Source organism: Lampris incognitus, chromosome 5, assembly GCF_029633865.1.
Source record: "Lampris incognitus isolate fLamInc1 chromosome 5, fLamInc1.hap2, whole genome shotgun sequence".
Lineage (NCBI taxonomy): Eukaryota > Metazoa > Chordata > Actinopteri > Lampriformes > Lampridae > Lampris > Lampris incognitus.
In genome coordinates this window covers 52567609-52588984 of record NC_079215.1, presented here as the reverse complement: position 1 = coordinate 52588984, position 21376 = coordinate 52567609, and the positions used below count along the sequence as shown (strand labels likewise).

The following is a 21376-nucleotide window of genomic DNA, read 5'->3' as shown; positions in this document are numbered from 1 at the left end:
GTGCCACTCGACTCCTGTAATAACACGAGTGCAAGCGAATAGGATATTACATGTACATACTAGAAAAATATACGGAAACAAGCAAACACGAACTCAAGTACACACTCAGAGACACTCAACCCCCCCCCCCCAAACACACACACACCATGTCACCCTATACTTGTGGGGACCCCTCATTAACTACATCCATTCCCCTAACCTTAACCATCATAACTATATGCCCAACCTTAACCCTTACCCTACCCTAATCCTAATCCTAATTCTAACCTTAGCCTTAAAACCAAAAAAAATTCCTAACCCTAAAATAGACACTTTTCCTTATGGGGATCCATAAAATCTCCCCAGAAGTTAGGTTTTAGGTTTTCCCTATCCTAATAGGGACATTTGGTCCCCGTTAGGATAAGAAAACCTGGCACACTCACGCTCACCCCCCCTCTCTCTCGCTCTCTGTCTCTCTCTCACACACACACACACACACACACACACACATAAACACATGGACATACTTGTGCAGTATTTCATACACCATTACATAGCAGCAGTTTTGTTAACAAGTCATTAAAGCAAAATTTTGTTGTAACATTTCATTTCAGTAGAGCATTTTGACGTTTTACAACAAACACTTCCAGCAAAAGTCAACCCCAACGTTAAGTCAGATCATGTGTCATCACCTACATGCAGATCTTAGATTTCATATACCAGCTCCTACTGTCAGCAACAGACAGTACAACCCCCTGAAATATGGCAGCTTTCAGAAACAATTGCAATATTACAGAGGTTTACTTTGTGTGTGTGTGTGTGTGTGTGAACTTTTCTTTCACGTAAGATTATTAAAGGGTAAGTATTCATTTTTAGCCTGTCTACATCTACTCACATTTTCAAAAATTTGAAAAATCTTGTAAAAGAGATTTATCTTTTGGGTAGTCAGTTTGGAAAAGCCTAGGGTCTTACCAATATGTTTCAGCTTGAAAAATGCAAAAAAAGAAAAAAAAGTTTACTCCCTCCTTAAAAAGGTCAGTGGTGGGGCGTCCGGGTAGCGTAGCGGTCTATTCCGTTGCCTACCAACACGGGGCTCGCCGGTTCGAATCCCCGTGTTACCTCCGGCTTGGTCAGGCGATCCCTACAGACACAATTGGCTGTGTCTGCGGGTAGGAAGCCATATGTGGGTATGTGTCCTGGTCGCTGCACTAGCGCCTCCTCTGGTCAGTCGGGGCGCTTATTCACTGAATAGGCGCTGAAGTTCAGGGGGGAGGGAGAACTGGAGGGGCAACAGCGTGATCCTCCCACGTGCTACATCCCCCTGGCGAAACTCCTCACTGTCAGGTGAAAAGAAGCGGCTGACAACTCCACATGTATCGGAGGAGGCATGTGGTAGTCTGCAGCCCTCCCCGGCTCGGCAGAGGGGGTGGAGCAAAGACCGGGACGCTCAGAAGAGTGGGGTAATTGGCTTAGTACAACTGGGAGAATAAAGGGGGAAGGGAAAAGAAAAAAACGTCGGTAGTTTTTTCTGTTTAGTTACCAGTATTGGGTTTTGGCCACTGAATAATCTATCATTCTTTTAGGGGCATCATATGCAATAAAAATAGGACATCTTCTATCAAAAAAAAGTCCCTTAAGACACATTCGTCATAAAGTCATGCGCGAAAAGGAAGTCATTATGTGGAAACACCACATTTTACATGTAGAAACGTCTGCAAAACATCTTTCATTCACATTGTTAAATGTCCCAATAGACACAGACACGATCATGCAAGTAAACACAATACTCTAAGTTGTTATGTTAAAATGATCCCCCCCCCCAACTATGAACCTCTCAACTTTCTCGCCATCTTCTTTCTTAGACGCCGATTCTTGCCGACAAGAAGGGAGAAAAGAAGAAATCGAAGGCAAACTTCATGGCTCGCATTGTAGTGCGTCTCCAGTCTCTCTCTATCTTCACCTGCCGGCCTCTATTCAAAAGTGAGGAAACACAGTCCAGACAGTGGATTGCCTTTAACTCGAAGGCTGGAGCCCGGGCCCCTAGACGTCCCTCTAGTTTGGTGCTGAATTCAACCATGTTCCCGGGGTCGAGGTTGAGCAGGACTTGCCTGAACTCATGGCTGGCCATCAGGACGATATCGCTGGCTGGGTCGTCTGCATCCATGCCTTTATCTCGGATCATCCCTACCGTCACCTCAAAGCGGAAACTGTCAAAGCGCTTGACATGGCACGTGTACTTGGCCAGCGCTTTCATCTGGCAGAGCTCCTCCTCCTCCTGTATTTGCAGTAGTATGGGCATGTCAACGGAGGATGGGGTGGAGCCGGCCGCGAAGCTGGCGGTAAGGTTTGCAACCGTGGTGTTCTTTGGCTCACATTTTGGGTAGTTCTCCCCGTACAGGCACCGCAGCCAGTCCGCCATGAACACTGGCAGCAGGCTAATGACCGACTGAGCTCCGTTCTCTGTCTCGGCGACGCGAACGTGCTTGAAACGTCCGGTCCAGGTGACCCTGTGACCTTGCAGGTGGCTGCAGGAGATCTGCGTCTGAGCCATGCCTTTGGTCTGCCACGCTGGGGGACCGCACAGCTGGCTGTACTTCCGCCAGGTCAAGGTGGAGTTGTACACCTTCAGCCCCTCGGTGTGGTGCAAGTACATCCAGAAGAACAGGATCACCATGGAGACGCAGAACAGGATGACTTTGACGGCCCCGCGGTGCGTCAGGGAGCGAAACACGTCCAGGATGGACATGCTGAACCGCGTCCAGAGCCGCAGGATGACAGGGATGGCACATACAACCAGTGTCACGATCATTTTGGTCAGTTCTAGCTCCAAGAACCACTTGAAAAGCTGAACGAGGAGCATGGCAGCCAGACCAAAGGCCAGCACGGGCAGGGCAAACAGAAACAGGAAGTAGGCAACGCAGGTGCGGATCAGACCCACAGCAGAAGAATTCTGAAGCAGCACCACCGAGAACTCGCACCACATGAAGCACACCAAGTAGGGGACCAGGAAGCAGTACGTGCCCCGGAAACCTCGCATCCTTGCCATGCTGAAGGGTGAGTAAAGAAACGCAGAGTGTAAATTACACGACAGGTCACAACTAGATGAAGCAATATCTACCAAAACACTCGAGCACTCACAGAAATGCAAACATTTCTTTGCTTTTAGCACCATTTAATCTTAGCAATCAATCTTGCTTTGCTATGTTGTCAAGAGAATCAACCGATCATTCCTAATTTGTGACTAAGGGTGAAACAACGCACCATGAATTTTCAATTCGATTCCAAATGACTCTACGTTTTTAATACTAAAACGTAAAACGTGTCTATACCTCCAGCTCACCTGAAGAAAAGATAGAAGAGGTAAACATATAACAGGCAGGGAAGACTGAGCTTCAGCACCACCGATTCCCCGAGTGGCAGAGTAGCAAAGGTGTGTCCAAACATGCGAGGCACTGCCATGTGCTTTGGGAGGAACGTGGTCAGGGCACACAGGGACGACGCCACCTGAGAGAAGAAGACATGGATATCTAAAATACATTTTCAGCAAATTTGAGATCGCGTCTCAATAAAATCAGCTATGGTACATAAAATGTGGGGGGGGAAAACCCTCCTAATAAGGTCTGAGAGAATTGATAGTTGGTTTTACAGTATTTGATCACAAGGTGCAGCAACCTGTTGGTAATGTAAAGCAAAACTGCAACTGTAAAAAAAAATTTTTAAATCCCTAAACTGAAATCCGGGATTTGGTAATGCGTTACATTAAGTGCATCTAATAAGTGTTAGTTAATAGGTACTAAAGCCCTTATAAGTCCTTATAAAATGTTTATAAATATTATTATGTATCAATAAGGCTATAATAAGTAGTAGTTAATATGTAATATGGCCCTTATAAGTCATAACGTTGGCATTTTGTGGACTATCGAAATTATTTTAACTTTTTAACATGAGGGTCCTTAGATGCTATGTGCAGTTTTATGCAGATTGGAATTACAACCCAAGATGAGTGGAAAAGTAGGTTTTGCATATTTTGCAAGCGCCGCCTAGTGGCTGAAAGTGTGTTTATGATGCAATTATATATATATATATTTTTTTTTTATTTTTATATATTTTTTTTGATATTTTTTTGTGTTTTTTTTTTGGCATTTTCTGCTTTATTTTAACAGTGACAGTAGAGAGAGAGGGGACGACACACAACAAGGGGCCCGGGCCGGATTTGAACCCAGGCCACCTTGGTAAGGGCCCAGCCTTATGTGGTACTTGCTCTACCAGGTGGGCCACTGGGGTGCCCCTTATGATGTCATTATTGACACTTAGTCTGGTTAACACCAAATAATGTTAATAAGCATGTTATGAGGACTTATAAGGGTCTTATTACCTATTAACACTTCTTACATGCACTTAAAGTAAAGTGTTACCTGGGATTTTTCTCCATTGATAAATAGCTATTTGGACCATGAAGTCAAGTTACATAACTGGCATCTTTAGCATGGTTGGAGACACATCTGCGTATATCACTGCTGAAATGTGTGACTGGGTAGGATAAACACTGGTGTACTCGAACAGGAAAAATTATTGAATTGCAATGTGGCAATGCTTCAGCTGGACAGATAATCCACCAATTCTACATTCAATCTTCATACCATAGCAGTTTGATGTAGTTTGTAATATATTAGATTGACTGTCATCATTTTGGTCCAAGGTTCTCACTTTTACGAGGGTGGGAACTACCGCTGAACTGAAGGTACATAAGAGAAAATGGCCGCTACAGCTTGTTTATAGTTATCATGGCCAGAGGGAGGGGACAGCTCAGAGGAATCCTGGATTTCAGCTTTAAACCCATTCTTCATGGCATGATTCAGTGTTTCGTGGCCCCTCACCTCTATGAACATCGCTCGACGTGCATACATAGTGGCAGTAGGGCTGAGGCTCATGTAGCTGACAGCAGTGAAGAAGATGGCCACCGTGGAGAGCTCCGAACAGGGAATCCAGCCCTTGTCAGCCACAGGGAAGGAGAAGATGACAAAGAAGACGGAGAGGATGAAATAAAGGTACGGCTCGAGATTGTTCCAGCCAAAGTTGGTTTCTGCCTGTTCCACGTCCAGCCTGGGTTCAAACCGTGTCAGCAGGGCCGTCAGGGCGCTGAAGTTCTCCCAAGTCTGTAAGCCATAGAGAAACAGAGGGTAACCGAACCAAAGGAAGAGTCGGCGAAGAAACAATACTATTTCATAGCTTGCTGGCAATAAATGAAACATGTTTTTAAAAATTTCTTCCCCCCCCCAATTGTATCCGGCCAATTACCCCCACTTTGCCGAGCCATGCCAGTCTCTGCCATTCTGGATAGGGCTGCAGACTACCACATGCCTCCTCCGATACATGTGGCGTCGCCAGCCGCTTCTTTTCACCTGACAGTGAGGAGTTTCGCCAGGGGGACGTAGCGCGTGGGAGGATCACGCTATTCTCCCCAGTTCCCCCCTTCCCCGACCGACCAGAGGAGGCGCTAGTGCAGCAACCCGCATCCGGCTTCCCACCCGTAGACACGGCCAATTGTGTCTGTAGGGACGCCCGACCAAGCCGGAGGTAACACGGGGATTCGAACGCCTACCACGTTGCTAGGCAACGGAACAGACCGCCACGCCACCCGGACGCCCAATAAAAGAATTTCAAAGCAAAATTCGCCTTAGAATAGAGCCGTGGACAATGAAACATTTAATTTCCTGTTTCATTATCTCTCTCTCTCTCAATAAAGGTTAAAGCCTTTGTAATGTTCTGGATGTACGTGTTGCGATAACCCACCACCGATACCGAGAAAGCAGGGAAAAGTCAACTAAATTAAAACGGGGCCCGACAAAATACCTGCACGACTCTCTCACCTTGCTACTCTGGAATACGCGCAGCGTGCATATCACCATCGAGATGAAGGACAGGTAGAAGACCAGCAGAGGGATGACGAAGGCGAACAGCTCAACCGTCAGGTTGCTGATGATGAAGAAGAAGATGAGGGCGTTGACGTGTTGCGTGGGGATGATGGTGCTCAGCCACTGGACGCCGGCCCGTGACGCCCAGTCTATGAGACTCTCCTTCATTTCGAAGAAGCTCTGGAGCGGATACTGCAGCACCTGGTGCGAGGAGGGCCAGAGGTCACAGCTATGGCACAGCAAGCACTTTGGCATAGGGCCAGGAATTCAAAACATTCATTTTGAAAAAAAATATATCAAACGGTGCAAAAAACGATTACAAATGGTGGCATTCACTAAGGTGTATGATTCATATTACAACGTGAATTGGTTTTCCAAATAACACACTGACAGTGGCTGTATAAAGAAAACAGAATCACAACCAACATCATAATCTCTTTTGTTGCCCTGCAAATTTTCACAATATTTAAGATGGTAAAAAGGGGAAGGTAATATGACTGAAATAAATAAATAGTGGCTCTACTTCTATAGAGTTTGCACATCATACTGTATTGAGAATATTGCATTAACATTAAGTATTGCATGGGGTCCTGCATAGCCTCTAATTATGGCAATTTATTTTGGGGGAATTTTTTTTTTGTGTAATTTTTCCCCCTTTTTTCTCCCCAATTGTATCCGGCCAATTACCCCACTCTCCCGAGCCGTCCCGGTCGCTGCTCCACCCCCTCTGCCGAGGAGTTTCGCCAGGGGGACATAGCACGTGGGAGGATCACGCTTATTCCCCCAGTGCCCCCTCACCCCAAACAGGTGCCCTGACCGACCAGAGGAGGCGCTAGTGCAGCGACCAGGACACATACCCACATCCGGCTTCCCACCCGCAGACACGGCCAATTGCGTCTGTAGGGACGCCCGACCAAGCCGGAGGTAACACGGGGATTCGAACCGGCGATCCCCGTGTTGGTTGCCAGCGGAATAGACCGCTACGCTACCCGGACGCCATATTTTAGGGAACGTTTGATGATGAAATTTTGATTAAATAAGCGGCTGTGGAAAAACGGTACTTCACAAAGCGAGAGAGTTGCACAATAATGTCAAGTGCTACGAGACAAATGTATGTGTAAGGTACCATTAAATGTGATTTGATGTCCATGGCTCGTTTAATGGCTCCACTGCGCTTGGTGTCCAGCATCATCCCACCTCGACCCAAGCCCCAAGAGCTTCTGTGGGTCTTCCTTGCACCTGTTGGGACCAGCTGGGACGTCTAATTCACACACACACACACACACCTAAACATTAGTTGCTGCAACTGACAGTGAAGACTAGGCAGCAGTTTTACATCACATTAAATCATTTACATCTTGCAGATTAGGCGATACCTCCTTGCCTTTATCCTGGAGTGTTGAGCGATTAACCTGAGGCTTATCTTGGCTGCTGCTTTGGGAGGCAGAGGGTACGATACCCTGGGCATACTGCTTTGTTATCTCTACGAAATCATCCAGGTCCACCATCTGGTTGGCTGAGGGGAGACAAAGCACAGGGCTCGAAGAGACAGTTTTCCCTCTCTTATGTGTCTTTAAACCTCTCTCTCTCTCTCTCTCTCTCTCTCTCTCTCTCTCTCTCTCTCTCTCTCTCTCTCTCTCTCTCTCTCTCTCTCTCTCTCTCTCTCTCTCTCTCTCTCTCTCTCTCTCTCTCTCTCTCTCTCTCTCTCTCTCTCTCTCTCTTACACACACACATTCAGACAAAGAGACACTTACAATCACTGCTGACCATGCTCTCTAAAACTTTTTGAGTCTTGTCCGAGGTCGGGCCAGGGATCCTGCTTGTGGCGCCACCTGTTGGAAAGGAATGACAACAGCACCTCTGGGTTACAGCTGCCAGCACTGCAATTTGATATTAACTGTGGCAGCTGCAAACACTGAGAGAAATCACAAAGGGCTAGTGGACTGCTAGATATTTCTGGCAGCAAACTATACACTGCAATGCTGCACATCACGTGGTTATATTTATCACACAGTACATTAGGCCCATTGCATATAGTAATTGTTATGGTGTTGCGTTTTACACCTTTGTGTGTTTATAGAATACACATTATTTGTCATTGTACATACATGACGAAATTCATTCTCTGCAATTATCCCCATCCTAGCTGTGTAGCTAGGAGCAGTGGGCAGCCACCGTGCAGCACCCGGGGACCAACTCCACCCTAACATGCATGTCTTTTTGATGGTGGGAAGAAACCAGAGCGCCCAGAGGAAACCCATGCAGACATGGGAAGAACATGCAAACTCCACATAGGAAGGACCGGGGACCAGGGGTGTGGCACAAAATTCTGGGCCCTATACATACATAAGTAGCCTCTTTCCGCTTTAGCTAGTTAGCTATCATAGCTTTCTTCTTTAGCTAGTTAGGTAGACACCTTTCTTTTAAAAGCTCCTAGCTCAACTTTCTTTTGGAAGAAATTACTCAACAGTTGTTTCCCCCCATTTTGCCTTCGCTCCCTTTCTTTTTTTTCCTTTTCTTTTCTGGAACCCAGATTTTGCTTTCTTTGGGGAAAGGCATGACTCTGTGCTTGTGTTTGTATCAGCAGCCAATCGCGACAGGACTAGATGAGCTGCACTGAGAGATGCTCGTGAGGGGCGGACTAAACCATTTTGCACCTTTTGTAAGGGGTGAGAGGGGCCTCAGAGAGCCTCCACTATTTACTTTAAGTCCCTCAACCGATGTATTGAGCCAATTTTAACTGAAGTTATGACACTAATTAGTTAGAAATGCAAATTTGCAAACCAAATAAAAACTTTTAATTCCAGGTTTCCCGAGCCGCCCCCCCGGCCCTCCCCTCACTTCTGGGCACTGATAGGTCCTTCCCCCTTTCCCCCCTACTACGACGTCACTGCCTGGGATTCGAACCCAGGACCTTCTTGCTGTGAGGCAACATGGCTAACCACTGGGCGCGTGCGTGTGTGGGGGGCATGTCATAAAAAAAGAAGGAAGAGGCGGATAAATCTCTCTGCATAATACTTTAGCTGTTGGTATTGCTGTTTTTTGTCATGTGTTTGTGTGTACGGGTGGAAAGTGCCTGTCCTACCTTGTGCAGCATTGACCTGGCCGACATTTTCCAGCATCTCAGCCACAGCCACCTTCTTCTTCCTGTCTGGGTTTAGCTTCCAGTACATCATCATGGCCGCCTTACGAACCGCTTGCTCAAACTTGCTCTCTGTGGACAGTTTTCGCACGTCTACCTCATTCTCTGCAGTGACACCTGTTCGAGAGAGACGAGATAAGCGAAGACGAGCAAAAAAAAGAAGAAAAAAAAGGGCCACAGATTTAGACATGTGCATATGCACTTGTGCCAGTTCCTGTGTACACCAACACAGGACGCATTACCTTTCCTCTGTATCCAACAGCGCTGCAGCAGCCGCGCTGCACGCCCTCGGCCCTGTTTGGCCGCTTTAATCAGCCAGTTAACAGCCAGGCGGTTATTTACATCTGCGTCCTTCTCTTCGGCTAGAATCAGGTAGTGTTGAGCCAGCTGAAAGACGAGACAAAAGGACATGGCTGTCAGAGCTGATTTAGGAATCAGCAGCACTTTGCCATTTCACTTCACGCACTTGCGTACCTGGAATGTAACGAAACGCCGTTTCCCCCAGCTCACAGTAGTACAACACAAAGACAAAAACACGCCCCAAACTACAAGAAAACACATATCCAAACTAACACATATATCAAAACTACAAATAAATAAAAATCACTGTCCAAGGGAACGAGCGCCAGCCAGGATGACTGTCGGAACCGCCGGTCTGCATGGGCTAACAGTTAGCTTAGCCTCCCCCCCGCTTCCGTGTCCTGTCAAACCGCCCTCGGCGTTTCCTTCTCGGGCGCAGCTCCAGGCAGGGGCCGTGGTTCCCGGGCCCATCGGACGAAGCAGACCAAGCTCTCCCAGCCGATCCAGCGCCAGCTCTCCCAGCCGGACACTCTCGACACACCTCCCCATACTCCTCACGACGACATCAAAAACACCAGTCAACGCCAGGTAAGGCCGTCGCCAGACCGCCCTCGTTGTTACCGGATCTCCGGTCTGCATGGGCTAACAGTTAGCCTAGCCCCCTCCCCCCCGCTTCTGTGTCCTGTCAAACCGCCCTCGGCGTTTCCTTCTCGGGCGCAGCTCCAGGCAGGGGCCGTGGTTCCCGGGCCCATCGGACGAAGCAGACCAAGCTCTCCCAGCCGATCCAGCGCCAGCTCTCCCAGCCGGACACCCTCGACACACCACCCCGTACTCCTCACGACGACATCAAAAACAGCAGTTAATCCCAGGTGAGGCCGTCGCCAGACCGCCCTCGGTGTTATCGGATCTCCGGTCTGCATGGGCTAACAGTTAGCTTAGCCTGCCCCCCCCCCCCGCTCTCCCAGCCATAAACGAAGACAAAACTTTGACGCAGACGTGGACAAAGACACTGCATGGACGGTACTGGGTGAGGCCGCTGCAAACGCGAGTTGGCGCAGCCATCTTCCCACACCGTTAGCTCACCTATTAGAGGGTTTAATTCACATACGGGCATACAGCAATTACAGGGCACAAGGAAACAGTGCAGCAGATAATACAGTATATCTTACTATTCTTATTAAAGGCCTACTTTAAATTAAAACCTATCACAAACGGTACCGTTTCCATAGGAATCACTTGGGACACAAAACTACAACACCCACAATTCCCTGTCCCTGTGGCGTTTACACTCACAGCCATGACTACACAGTCCTCTCCCCAGACTGGGGGTGTATCAAGTGACTGTTTTCTAATCTTAACTTGCATTTTATAACGTCCACTTCCTCCTCTCTGCGCTCGCACAGTTTTTTCATCTCATGTCTAGTGTGTAGGGGGACGAGCTCTGTGTGTATTAAGGGGAACTGCGACCATGCAGGTGTGTTGCTTTATAGCTATGTAATAATCTAATAAAAATTACCTGGACCTTGATCAGTAGCTGCCTTTCCATTGTGTATACAACATACAGCTGTAGGCGCCTCTATACAGTTGTAGGTATTATGTGTTTTTGTGGCTGTTCCAGTTGAGTGAATGCAGTATAGGATGGTGACACACTTGCATGATCATATCTTAGTTATTAGCTTCTGTTATTATTCTTTGGGCATATCACATCTTAGTTATTGTAATTCTGCAACGTGACCATAGACATGGATGCTTGTTCATGAGTATTCGGAGATATGCGCTGTAGACTACTGGCAAACGTACCGCTGCTCTTTTTGTTGTAGGTATATAGGAGGGTGCAGGACTTTTTGGGGACTGAGGTGTGTCACGTAGGAATTTACCCTTTTGAGAGTTGGGAGGTGTTACATACAGTTGTGGCTCATCTTCCAAACTTGCCCCCCCCCCCCCCACACACACCATGGTTTTTTTTCTCCTCTTAGTGTGTTTTAATGTGTGTGCAATCCATAGTGAGAGAGTTAGAGGGAAAGCACATGTGTACAGGGTGTGTGTGAATATTTCCAGCCCATGAGTGGTATGAAGCCATGCATGCACTGTGTAGTACAGCATCACAGTGTTTAGAGTGATGTGTATGTGTGCGACTGTAATACATTGAAAACACAAGATCATCTTCCAGATGGCTAAAAATAAGACATGCGCGCCCAGACAGAGTGCTCTGTCAACCAGTGGGAGACTCAATACATATCTGCTAAGTCTAAGTAACCGTGTGTGCGTAGTGCATGTGTGCATGTGTACGTGTGTGTGTGTGTGCACGTGTGTTTCAACTCACGCGAGTCTGTGCCCTGGCATCACCAGCTTCTGCTTTTGCCACCAACTGATCAAAGGACAAGTCCTCCTCCGGTTCTTCGTCTTGAGGAGAGGACAGTGGAGGAGATGAGAGGTGAAGTGAGGTGAAAAGTGAAAGCTAGGAGACGAAACTAAAGGACGGCAAAGATGAGCACCACAAGGCCGACATGTTCCACAGTCTACATATGTTATTCAAACATGGACACATATAGCAACAAAGATAGCAAGAATAAAACTCATAAAGTAAATCTCCTCCATCCTAAAGCTTTTGTCTGAGTCAGATTGTTATCACTTCGCTGTAACAGAAGATTTAACAAGTGGAAATATGATTTAAGATTTTGCATGACGTAAACAGAGCTCTGCATCCCCCGCCCCCTCCGAAAATTGCAACCTTAACGTGGTGGAGGGGTGTTGGTGTCCTGGTGATCCTGGGAGCTGTGTTGTCAGGGGCAATAGCTCCTGGTATGGTCTCCCAAGCCAAATTGGTCTCAGGGGAGGGGCAAGACTTAGAGAGATTCCCAAGAAACCCAATGAAATTACAACAGCAGAGCTACAGCACCTCGCCTGGAAAAGGGAAACCGGGGCCCCCTCCTGGAGCCAGACCTGGGAAGGGAGCTCACTGGCGAGTGTCTGTTGGCCGGGCCTAGACCCATGGGGCCTGGTCAGGCCCAGCCCAAAAAGCAACTTGGAGCTTGGACCCACCACCTGAGGATGGTGGTGGGTCCACCACCCGGGGATGAGCATTGGGGTAGGGTGCAATGCAAGCCAGACCGCAGGCAAAGGCAGGGACTGGGGTGTGCCGACTTCTGGCATCGCAGAATGGTCATCGAGATGCGGAATGTCACCTCTCTGGCAGGGAAGGAGTCTGAGCTGGTGTGGGAGGTGGAGTGGTACCAACTAGATATAGTTGGGCTCAACTCCACACATAGCATGGGCTCTGGTACCAAATTCCTGGAGAGGGGCTGAACTCTTTACTTTTCCAGAGATGGCCAAAGTGACAGGCACTGGACGGGTGTGGGGATACTCACAAGTCCCTGGTTGAGTGCTGCCGTGTTGGAGTTCTCGCTGGGGAATGAGAGGGTCGCCTCTGTACAACTGCGAGTCGCTGGAGGGAAGGCTCTGACTGTTGTGTGTGCTAATAGACCAAATAGCAGTTTGGAGTGTCTGGCCTTCTTGGAGTCTCTGGGTGGGCCCTGGATAAGATTCTGCTTGGGGACTCTATAGTTCTGCTGGGGGACTTCAATGCTCACGTGGGCAATGATGGAGAAACCTGGAGGGGTGTGGTTAGGTGGAACGGCCTCCCCGATTGGAACCAAAGCAATGCCTCGTTATTGGACCTCTGTGCGAGTTATGGATCGGCCACAACAAACACTATGTTCGAACATAAAGTAGTTCATAATAGTACTTGGTACCAGAGCACCTTAGGCCGAAGATTGATGATAGACTTTGTGGGCGTATCATCACATCTGCGGCCATATGATTTGGATGCTCAGGTGAAGAGAGGAGCAGAGCTGTAAACTGATCACCACCTGGTGGTGAGTTGGATCAGATGGCGGGGAAGGCTGCCGGACAGATCTGGCAAACCCAAACGTGTAGTGAGGGTGAACTGGGAACATCTGGCAGAGGCTCCTGTCCATGAGGTCTTCAACTCTCGTGTATCCCGAGGGAAGCTGGGGACATGGAGTCTGAATGGGCCATGTTCAAAGCCTCTATTGCAGATGTGGCAGGTTGGAGCTGTGGTCATAAGGTCATCCGTGCCTGTCGAGGTGGCAACCTAAGAACCCGCTGGTGGACTCCAGTGGCGAGGGAAGCCATCAGGATGTAGAAGGAGGCCTTTTGGGCTTGGTTGGCCCAGGGGTCTCCTGAAGCAGCAGACAGGTACCGGGAGGCCAGAAGGGCTGCGGCTTTGGCAGTCACGGAAGCAAAAACTCGGGTGTGGGAGAAGTTTGGCGAGGCTATAGAGGAGGACTTTTAGTTGGCTTCAAGGAAGTTCTAGCAAACCATCCGGCGACTTAGGAAGGGGGAGCAGGGCTTGACCTGGGCTGTGTTCAGCTGGAGAGGGGAACTGCTAACCCGGACTGGGGATGTTGTCGGGCGGTGGAAAGAACACTTTGAGGAGCCCCTGAACCTGGCTAATACGTCCTCAGTGGAGGAGGAAGAGTCTGAAGACTCGGGAGAAGCCCATCCCATATACCTGGCAGAGGTCCTGGAGCTCCTCGGTGGCAAGGCGTCGGGTGTGGATGAGATTCGCACTGAGATGTTGAAGGCTCTGGACATTGCTGGGCTGTCTTGGCTGACACGCCTCTTCAGTGTCACATGGAGGTCAGGGACAGTACCTGTGGAGTGGCAGACTGGGGTGGTGGATCCCATATTTAAAAAAAAGGGGACCTGAGGGTGTGCTCCAATTATCGGGGCATCACACTGCTCAGCCTCCCTGGGAAAGTGTACTCTAGGGTGCTGGAAAGGAGGCTCCGACCGATTCCCACTCCGACTCTTTATCCGTGCGGAAGTGTTGAGGGAGGCATGGGGGTTTGACCAGCCAGTCTAAATGTGTTTTGTGGACTTGGAGAAGGCTTATGACCGTGTACCTCGGGGCACTCTGTGGGCGGTACTGCGGGAGTATGGGGTACAGGGGCAGTTGCTACAAGCCATCCGGTCCTTGTATAACCAAAGTGAGAGCTGTGTTCTCGGCACAAAGTCAGACACGTTTTCGGTGGGTGTCGGACTCTGCCAAAGTTGTCCCTTGTCTCCAACTCTGTGATATTCATGGACAGGATCTCAAGGCGCAGCCAAGATGAGGAGTGTGTCTGTTTTGGGAACCTCAGAATTGCATATCTGCTCTTCGCAGATGATATGGTTTTGTTGGCTTCATCAGAACGCGACCTCCAGCACGCCCTGAGGTGGCTTGCAGCTGAGTGTGAAATGGTAGGGATGAGAGTCAGCATCTCCAATTCTGAGGCCATGGTTCTCTATCGGAAAATAGTGAATTGCTCCCGCCGGGTTGGGGATGAGTTGTTGCCTCAAGTGAAAAAGTTCAAGTATCTCGGGGTCTTGTTCACAAGTGAGGGTAGGATAGAGCGAGAGATTGACAGGCGGATTGGTGCAGCATGCGGACGTTGTACCGGGCAGTTGTGGTGAAGAGGGAGCTGAGCCGGAAGGCAAAGCTCTCAACTTACCAGTCGGTCTTCGTTCCAACCCTCACCTATGTCATCAGCTTTGGGTAGTGTCCGAAAGGGTGAGATCGCAGATACAAGCGGCTGAAATGAGTTTCGTCCGTAGGGTGTCTGGGGTCAGCCTTAGAGATTGGATGAGGAGCTCGGACATCCGGAGGGAGCTCGGACATCCGGAGGGAGCTCGGAGTAGAGCCGCTGCTCCTTCGCGTTGAAAGGTGCAAGTTGAAGTGGTTCGCGGTTCGGACATCTGATTACCCCTTAACCCTGGGCGCCTTCCTTTGGAGGTTTACAGGGCACGTCAAACTGGGAAGAGACCCCGGGGTAGACCCAGAACTCGCTGGTGGGACTACGTGTCCAATCTGGCCTGGGAACGTCTTGGGGTCCCCCAGAAAGAGCTGGAGGGCGTTGTTGGGGAGAAGGACGTCTGGAGTACTCTACTTAGCTTGCTGCCACCGCGACCCGACCCCGGAGAAGCGGCTGATGATGACATGAGAGATGAGTTCCCCCCCTTTTTCTCCCCAATTGTACCCGACCAATTACCCCACTCTTCCCGCCGCCCTGGGCGCTGTTCCAGCCCCCTCTGCCGATCCAGGAGGGCTGCAGACTGCCACATGCTTCTTCCGATACATGTACAGTCGGCAGCCGCTTCTTTTCACCTGACGGTGAGGAGTTCCGCCAGGGGGACGTAGCGCGTGGGAGGATCACGCTACTTACCCCAGTTACCCCCCCTCGCCCCAACAGGCGCCCCGACCGACCAGAGGAGGCGCTAGTGCAGCGACCAGGACATATACCCACATCCGGCTTCCCAGGTGTGACATGGCCAATTGTGTCTATAGGGAGCCCGACCAAGCCTTGTTTTGGTTTGGATGGTAACACGGGGATTCGAATCGGCAGAGCTCTGCATTTTTGTAACGTTTTATTTTTTTCCATTACTCGATGGAGCCCTATGACCAAATGAAGATCATATAAATATTATAATCATATCAAGAGCAACCTTTGCATAAACCCTGTTGACATGTAGTATATATTGTAACGAATGCGGGGGGTAGTCCGAGACCGTCGCCACAGCCGGGACGCGAACTCGTGCCTCCCACTCCGCAAGCGACAACGTTAACCAGTCCGACCCGTTAGTCAAGGACCAACGTGTCTGCTTATCCATGCATGTTACACAACCCCCCTCCTTCTGGAAGCGCGCATGTCAGCTCCCTCACGCCTCTGGGCGCACGCGCTTCCGATGACCTCACAGTCTCACCATCCCACTTCTGACACCAATGTAGCGAATTCGGGGGGGAGTCTGTGAGACCGTCGCTACAGCCGGGACGCGAACTCGTGTCTCCCACTCCGCAAGCGACAACGTTAACCAGTCGACTAAAGGGTCCGACCCGTTAGTCAAGGAGCAACGTGTCTACTTATCCATGCACGTTACAATATTGTAACTTGAGCACAGTAAGACACGTGTGCAGTGTAGTGGTGTACATACGTGTCTATTCTGGTACGTAGCTGACGTTAAGTATCCCAAGCCAAATTCTTGGAGCGTTTCAAACCCGGTGCCAAGTTCCTACGTAATGCTCACTCATTAGTTGTGTAAAGTTTAATAACTGTGTCCAGGGCCCTTTAAGCAATAGCTTTTGCCCTCTGTGGCAGTGCCCCTATGTTAAATGTCACAGTCCCTTGTGCCTCACAAAAATCTTGGCAGTACACTCAATGTGCTGGCTTCAATCACAGAATGTAATCACAACAAAATGAAATTAAATCAACGTCACCTTTTGTCCGTTTATGGCATTTTTTGATGGTTTGAGTTTTTTTTTGCAATTAACATCAGTTATCCTAAAAAACGCAGGAAAAATAGTTCTCAGCGATTTAGTTATGAAATAAATTAATTCATATCTTGACATCTGTGTGGATTTTTTTGGGGGGGGTGACAATCTAGCTAAAAATATATGCTGTTGTAAGATTTTAATGCGTAACAAAATTTTGAGTTTTTTTTTTCAAATTAAAATTATAATCATAATTGTTGAGAAAATTTGCAAAATATATTTTCTGCACCCCTTCTCTGTTATTATTCTCTCTTGCCTTCCCTCGTATTCTGGCACTTGGTATTGCTCACATGCGTTCGCACGTGGTAGGATTTAACAGAAACGCCATCGACACAGATGCAAGTAAGACGTGCTCTGTCACCTCAAACGTGCGCCAACAAATCAGTCTTTTGATAACAGTTCGTTGGTTCGCTACAAACATGATTCAGACAAGCTAACTTAGAAATGTTAGAAAGGTGTAAAAGCGCCTGTTGTAGAATGCCAAAGTTAAAGAGATAGTTTGGTTTTCACTACGTGTCCATCTGAAGACAAACTGGTGGATACCTTTTTATGTGGATGCGTGGGGGTTAGTAGTGTAACCGGTTATTTTCTTGCCCGGTGCGGGATTCGATACGGGGTGTACCGCACCACAAGGCGACATCACTAACCGCTCGGCTAAAGGGTCAGACCCGTTAGCTAGGGGCTAACGTGTCTTATTAGTAGTTTACAGTAGGTACATTGAACAATGATTTTAGCCTAGCTTAGCACATTGGATATCTACAGCGGTAACATGCATGTTGCACTTCTTCCACCATAGAAGAAGAGCAGTATGCATATTACTGGAAAATAATTCAAAACAATATTCTAATTTTTAGGATTTTGCAGCATGGAGTTTGCGGAAATAAGCTAAACTCACTCTTCAAACTACCCCCAAACTGTACACACTGACATAAAAAAGGTATCCACAAGTTTGTCTAACTCTGTGTAACTAGCATACATTGTACAAACCTCAGAAACCAAACTAAGCATCCAGTCAGTGTATTGTATAAGGGGTAAGCCATGGCAAGGTGTTCGTTAAAACCCTTTAACTAGGTTAAAGGATACGCACATGCACACACACATGATCCTGCTTATACATTTGTCACTTGCCAAAAATTAGGAAACAAACACTTTCACCTATTTTTTGTTGAACATTTTGGACTCAGAGTTAAGATTACCAGGTCAACGTTAGTCATTAAGATGAAGCTTTGAATGTCTCCTGGGCTTACTAGTAATTCAGCATGTTGCTATGGTTACATAGTAACTTGTGGCCAGCGTATGAATTTCGAATGATGATTTATCTTGAGCCTAATTAACATGTAGATTAAACGGTTGTAACGCGCACCCTCCAGCCACTGAGAAATGAGTATTCCCTGTGACCATGGTATAAGTAATAATATGTAACGTTAGCTACTCAGTTGAAAATGTGCAGTCAGTACTAGGCCTACCTCCAACTTCAGACTTAAGACAGTGATCTCGTATCGAGACAATGATCTCACATCGTTCTAATCATAACAAAATCACACAATAGTTGTGCTTCAAATCCATGACACTATGTGTTCCTGTTTCACGGTGCAAGCAGAACTCACAATGTGCCATTTAGTCCCAGACTCTACATAAGAACGTGCTTACCTTCCTCCTCATTCATGGCACTCTCTTCTTCAGCCTTCCTAATTCTCTCCTCCATTATCACTCGCTTGGCCATGGTGGCAAAGGTGCGCTTAGAGTGGGGGTTGGCAGAGGGAGCAGGGGAAGAACAGCTGGTAGTGGTAGGGATAGCGGAGGAGGCTTGTGTTGAGGATGGAGCGGAAAAATGAGGTGGGCCTTTTGTTGGTGGGCTCAGGGCCAAGCTGGTTGGCTTAAGGGAGGCCGTCGTAGATGTGGGAGAGGTCATAAGATTGGATGCCTGACGGGCAGAGTGGGCAGAAGAGGCACAAGGTGGTGTTTTGTCATTGGAGGATGTAGCAGGATCTGTCGGTTTAGATTTGTCTGAAGGAGCAGGCGAGACTGAACATGAAAAGGAGGGAGGGGAGCGGGCAGACGGATGGACGACTTGAGAAGATGGCGGAGAGGAAGATGGGGACCGGGAGGACGATGCAGGAGTAGTTTGCATGGGTTCGACGGTCATATCTGTGGAGGATGAAGTTGTGGAGGGCTGAGGGAGACCAGGTGTGGGGTTACTGGAGATGGATGGAAGGGATATCTGGGAGAGTGTGGGGGAGGGGGTGGAGGGGCTATCCAGGACAGGGCATGACCCCTCACTGTTGACAGCAGTGGGTGGAGACTGGAGATCCATCTCCAACTGTCCTAGAATAAGAGAGAAAAATAAAATATATAGTGTAGCACATGTCATCCTTGAGCTGCGTGTTGGGACAGCAAGTATTAGTTTTGTTGGATGGTGAAATGTAGTGACATTTAAGTCCTTCTGAAGAGAAATTGGAGGACCCATTCCTCTGGATATTTTAACCTCTTTGCATACCTAAAATATGACACCTTTCATCTCCAGTGAAAGGACACGAGAATGAGATCTGACTGGGAGACGAACATGGACTGCAAATGAACCGCACCCACTCCGCAAGTTCAAATCTAATATCAGAGTCACTTTGAACTGCTACTCATTACAATTAAAATAAAAAAAACAGAACAAATGTCAAATGGTGATTGGATGCCTGGACATGGCTTAATGCAATGTAAACTGATTTTTCAGATCAAAAAGGACAGAGGTTGTATCTTCTCACTCAGTGTGTTTGCACAGTATATTAATACCAGCAGCCCTCTTCAGCAATATCGCTCGTCCCTGTTGAGAGCCTTGCTTCGTCACCCACACACAGACTTTCAATATCTAAGTATAGAAACTCTCACTGAGCTCAGCAGCTTTTAGATTGCCCGGACCATGACCTGTGGCAAGAGAAGAAGAAAAAAAAACCCTCAATGAAACAAAATATCAGTCAGCATTACCTGTTGTCTAGCTTCGCAGATTTCTTCAAGACACAAAGTTCCTTTTGAAGTCGTTGGCCGGGATCAGATATTTTGCTGGGGTCCATTCCTCTCTGTGCTTTGAAACCAGAGAGACCCCCCCCCCCCCGTTATGTTCAACTTTTAGGCCATGGTCCGTGAGCAACACGAGAGCTTCACTTTGTCCGCCCTCCTAAAATAGAAAGCGCCCTCATAGGCGGCGCCAACTGCCAATCAGCCCACTGAGCGATGTGATTGGTTAGAACAGGAGCCTATCCACTGCATCTCCTCAGGAGCGTCGCAAGTGCGCATGGCCACTCCCTGTGGCTTTTCACGTCATTTCGGAATTTAGTAGACTAACTATTATTCTCAAAGAGTAAAACTAGTTGGAAATAGATGGTGACTAGATCTCAGCAGAGGACTGTACGCATTTCAACGACAACTGAGACAGGTCTTCAGTGGAATATGTGAGAATGCAAATATCACCAGTTAAGATGGACGATTAGCCATATATATATATATATATATATATATATATATATATATATATATATATATATATATATATATATATATATATATATAAAGAGTGGCCACTGGCCTGTAGATGGTGTAGACTGCGGAGTCCTGGTCTGATGCGTTAGCTCTTCTGTGTTGTGCCATCCTCTTGGCTGGCCAGTGTCTGTTTGGTTTCCCCAACCCTCCCAGCACTTAACAGCGTACACTATATTGCCCTGTTTGTGCCGGGGGACCCGATCCTTGGGGTGGACCAGATTCTGGCGCAGCGCGTTTTGGGGTTTGAGGGCAACCGAGACGCGATGTTTTGGGAAAATACGTGTCTCCCCTGTTCCAAAACTCCCGCCACATCCACTGTGAATAGTACACGTGGCCATTGTAACTCTAGTTAATGGTCACCGTAATTTGCATATGAAGCTGATCGTTGTTTTCGGTGGTAACGCCACTGTGTTGTTTATAAGGGGTGGGGGGGGGTACCTCCAGTCCGCTGAGACTGAAGAGGTCACTTAGATGAGTGATGAAACGTTCCTCCCAATGAACGCTGCGTCCGGATGAACTGATTCATGGTTTCCCTACCAGGGTTACTGCGCATGCGCCAAGGCGCTTGGCAGCGTATTGTTCCTCCGGGAGCTGTCCGCCTGTGTGGGGGTCCTGAAAAGACAGCGCCAGTTTCACACCGAGATCTGAAACTCGCACGTTGCACTTTTGCCTTTTCCTCCCTCCCTCTCCTCCTCCTCCTCTCTTACCCCCCCCCCCCTCTCTCTCTCTCTGTGAGTGGATGCCACAAAGGCGTCGTTACCGCAGTCTGCCATTGGGCAGCGAAACTTATAAATGAAGTTTTTCCTTTTTTTTTTCATATGAAGTCGCATCAGCAAACTGTCTAGCGAGGACGCTGAGGCCATTGCTTCCGCCACGGTGGAGATAAAAGCCCCCCCACCCCCCCGCCGAGGGCTGTACCTGGACAGCAGGTCACACGCACGCTGCTAATACATATTTACTCCATCCAGCGTGACCCTTTCAGGGTCAGTGCAGCGAAAGCGACCGGTGCACAGGGAAGCGAGAGCCAACTGTGGAGCTGGAGCAAAATCCATTTGGACTGCTAATCTGTATACCACCACCCCCCCCCCTCGCCCCCCGCCGCCCAGATGTGGGTTAAACGATCACACTGGCTGGTTTAATTCCCCGGTGCTGTGACCCACTCCGCACGCATCACGCCATCCC

At 48.4% G+C, this 21376-nt stretch overlaps 1 protein-coding gene across 1 annotated transcript; it reads right to left on the bottom strand.

Annotated features, from left to right (window-relative positions):
• Window positions 1–1837: 1837 nt before the first annotated feature.
• wfs1a (Wolfram syndrome 1a (wolframin)) lies at window positions 1838–18980 on the bottom strand. The gene is made up of 11 exons (XM_056280551.1): window positions 18317–18980; window positions 11660–11739; window positions 9279–9423; window positions 8980–9153; window positions 7649–7726; window positions 7250–7410; window positions 7021–7155; window positions 5850–6095; window positions 4857–5135; window positions 3320–3483; window positions 1838–3026 (listed from the first exon to the last, which is right to left on the bottom strand). The coding sequence occupies exons 1-11, from the start codon at window positions 18978–18980 to the stop codon at window positions 1838–1840; spliced, it is 3315 nt and encodes a 1104-aa protein (XP_056136526.1).
• Window positions 18981–21376: the final 2396 nt, after the last annotated feature.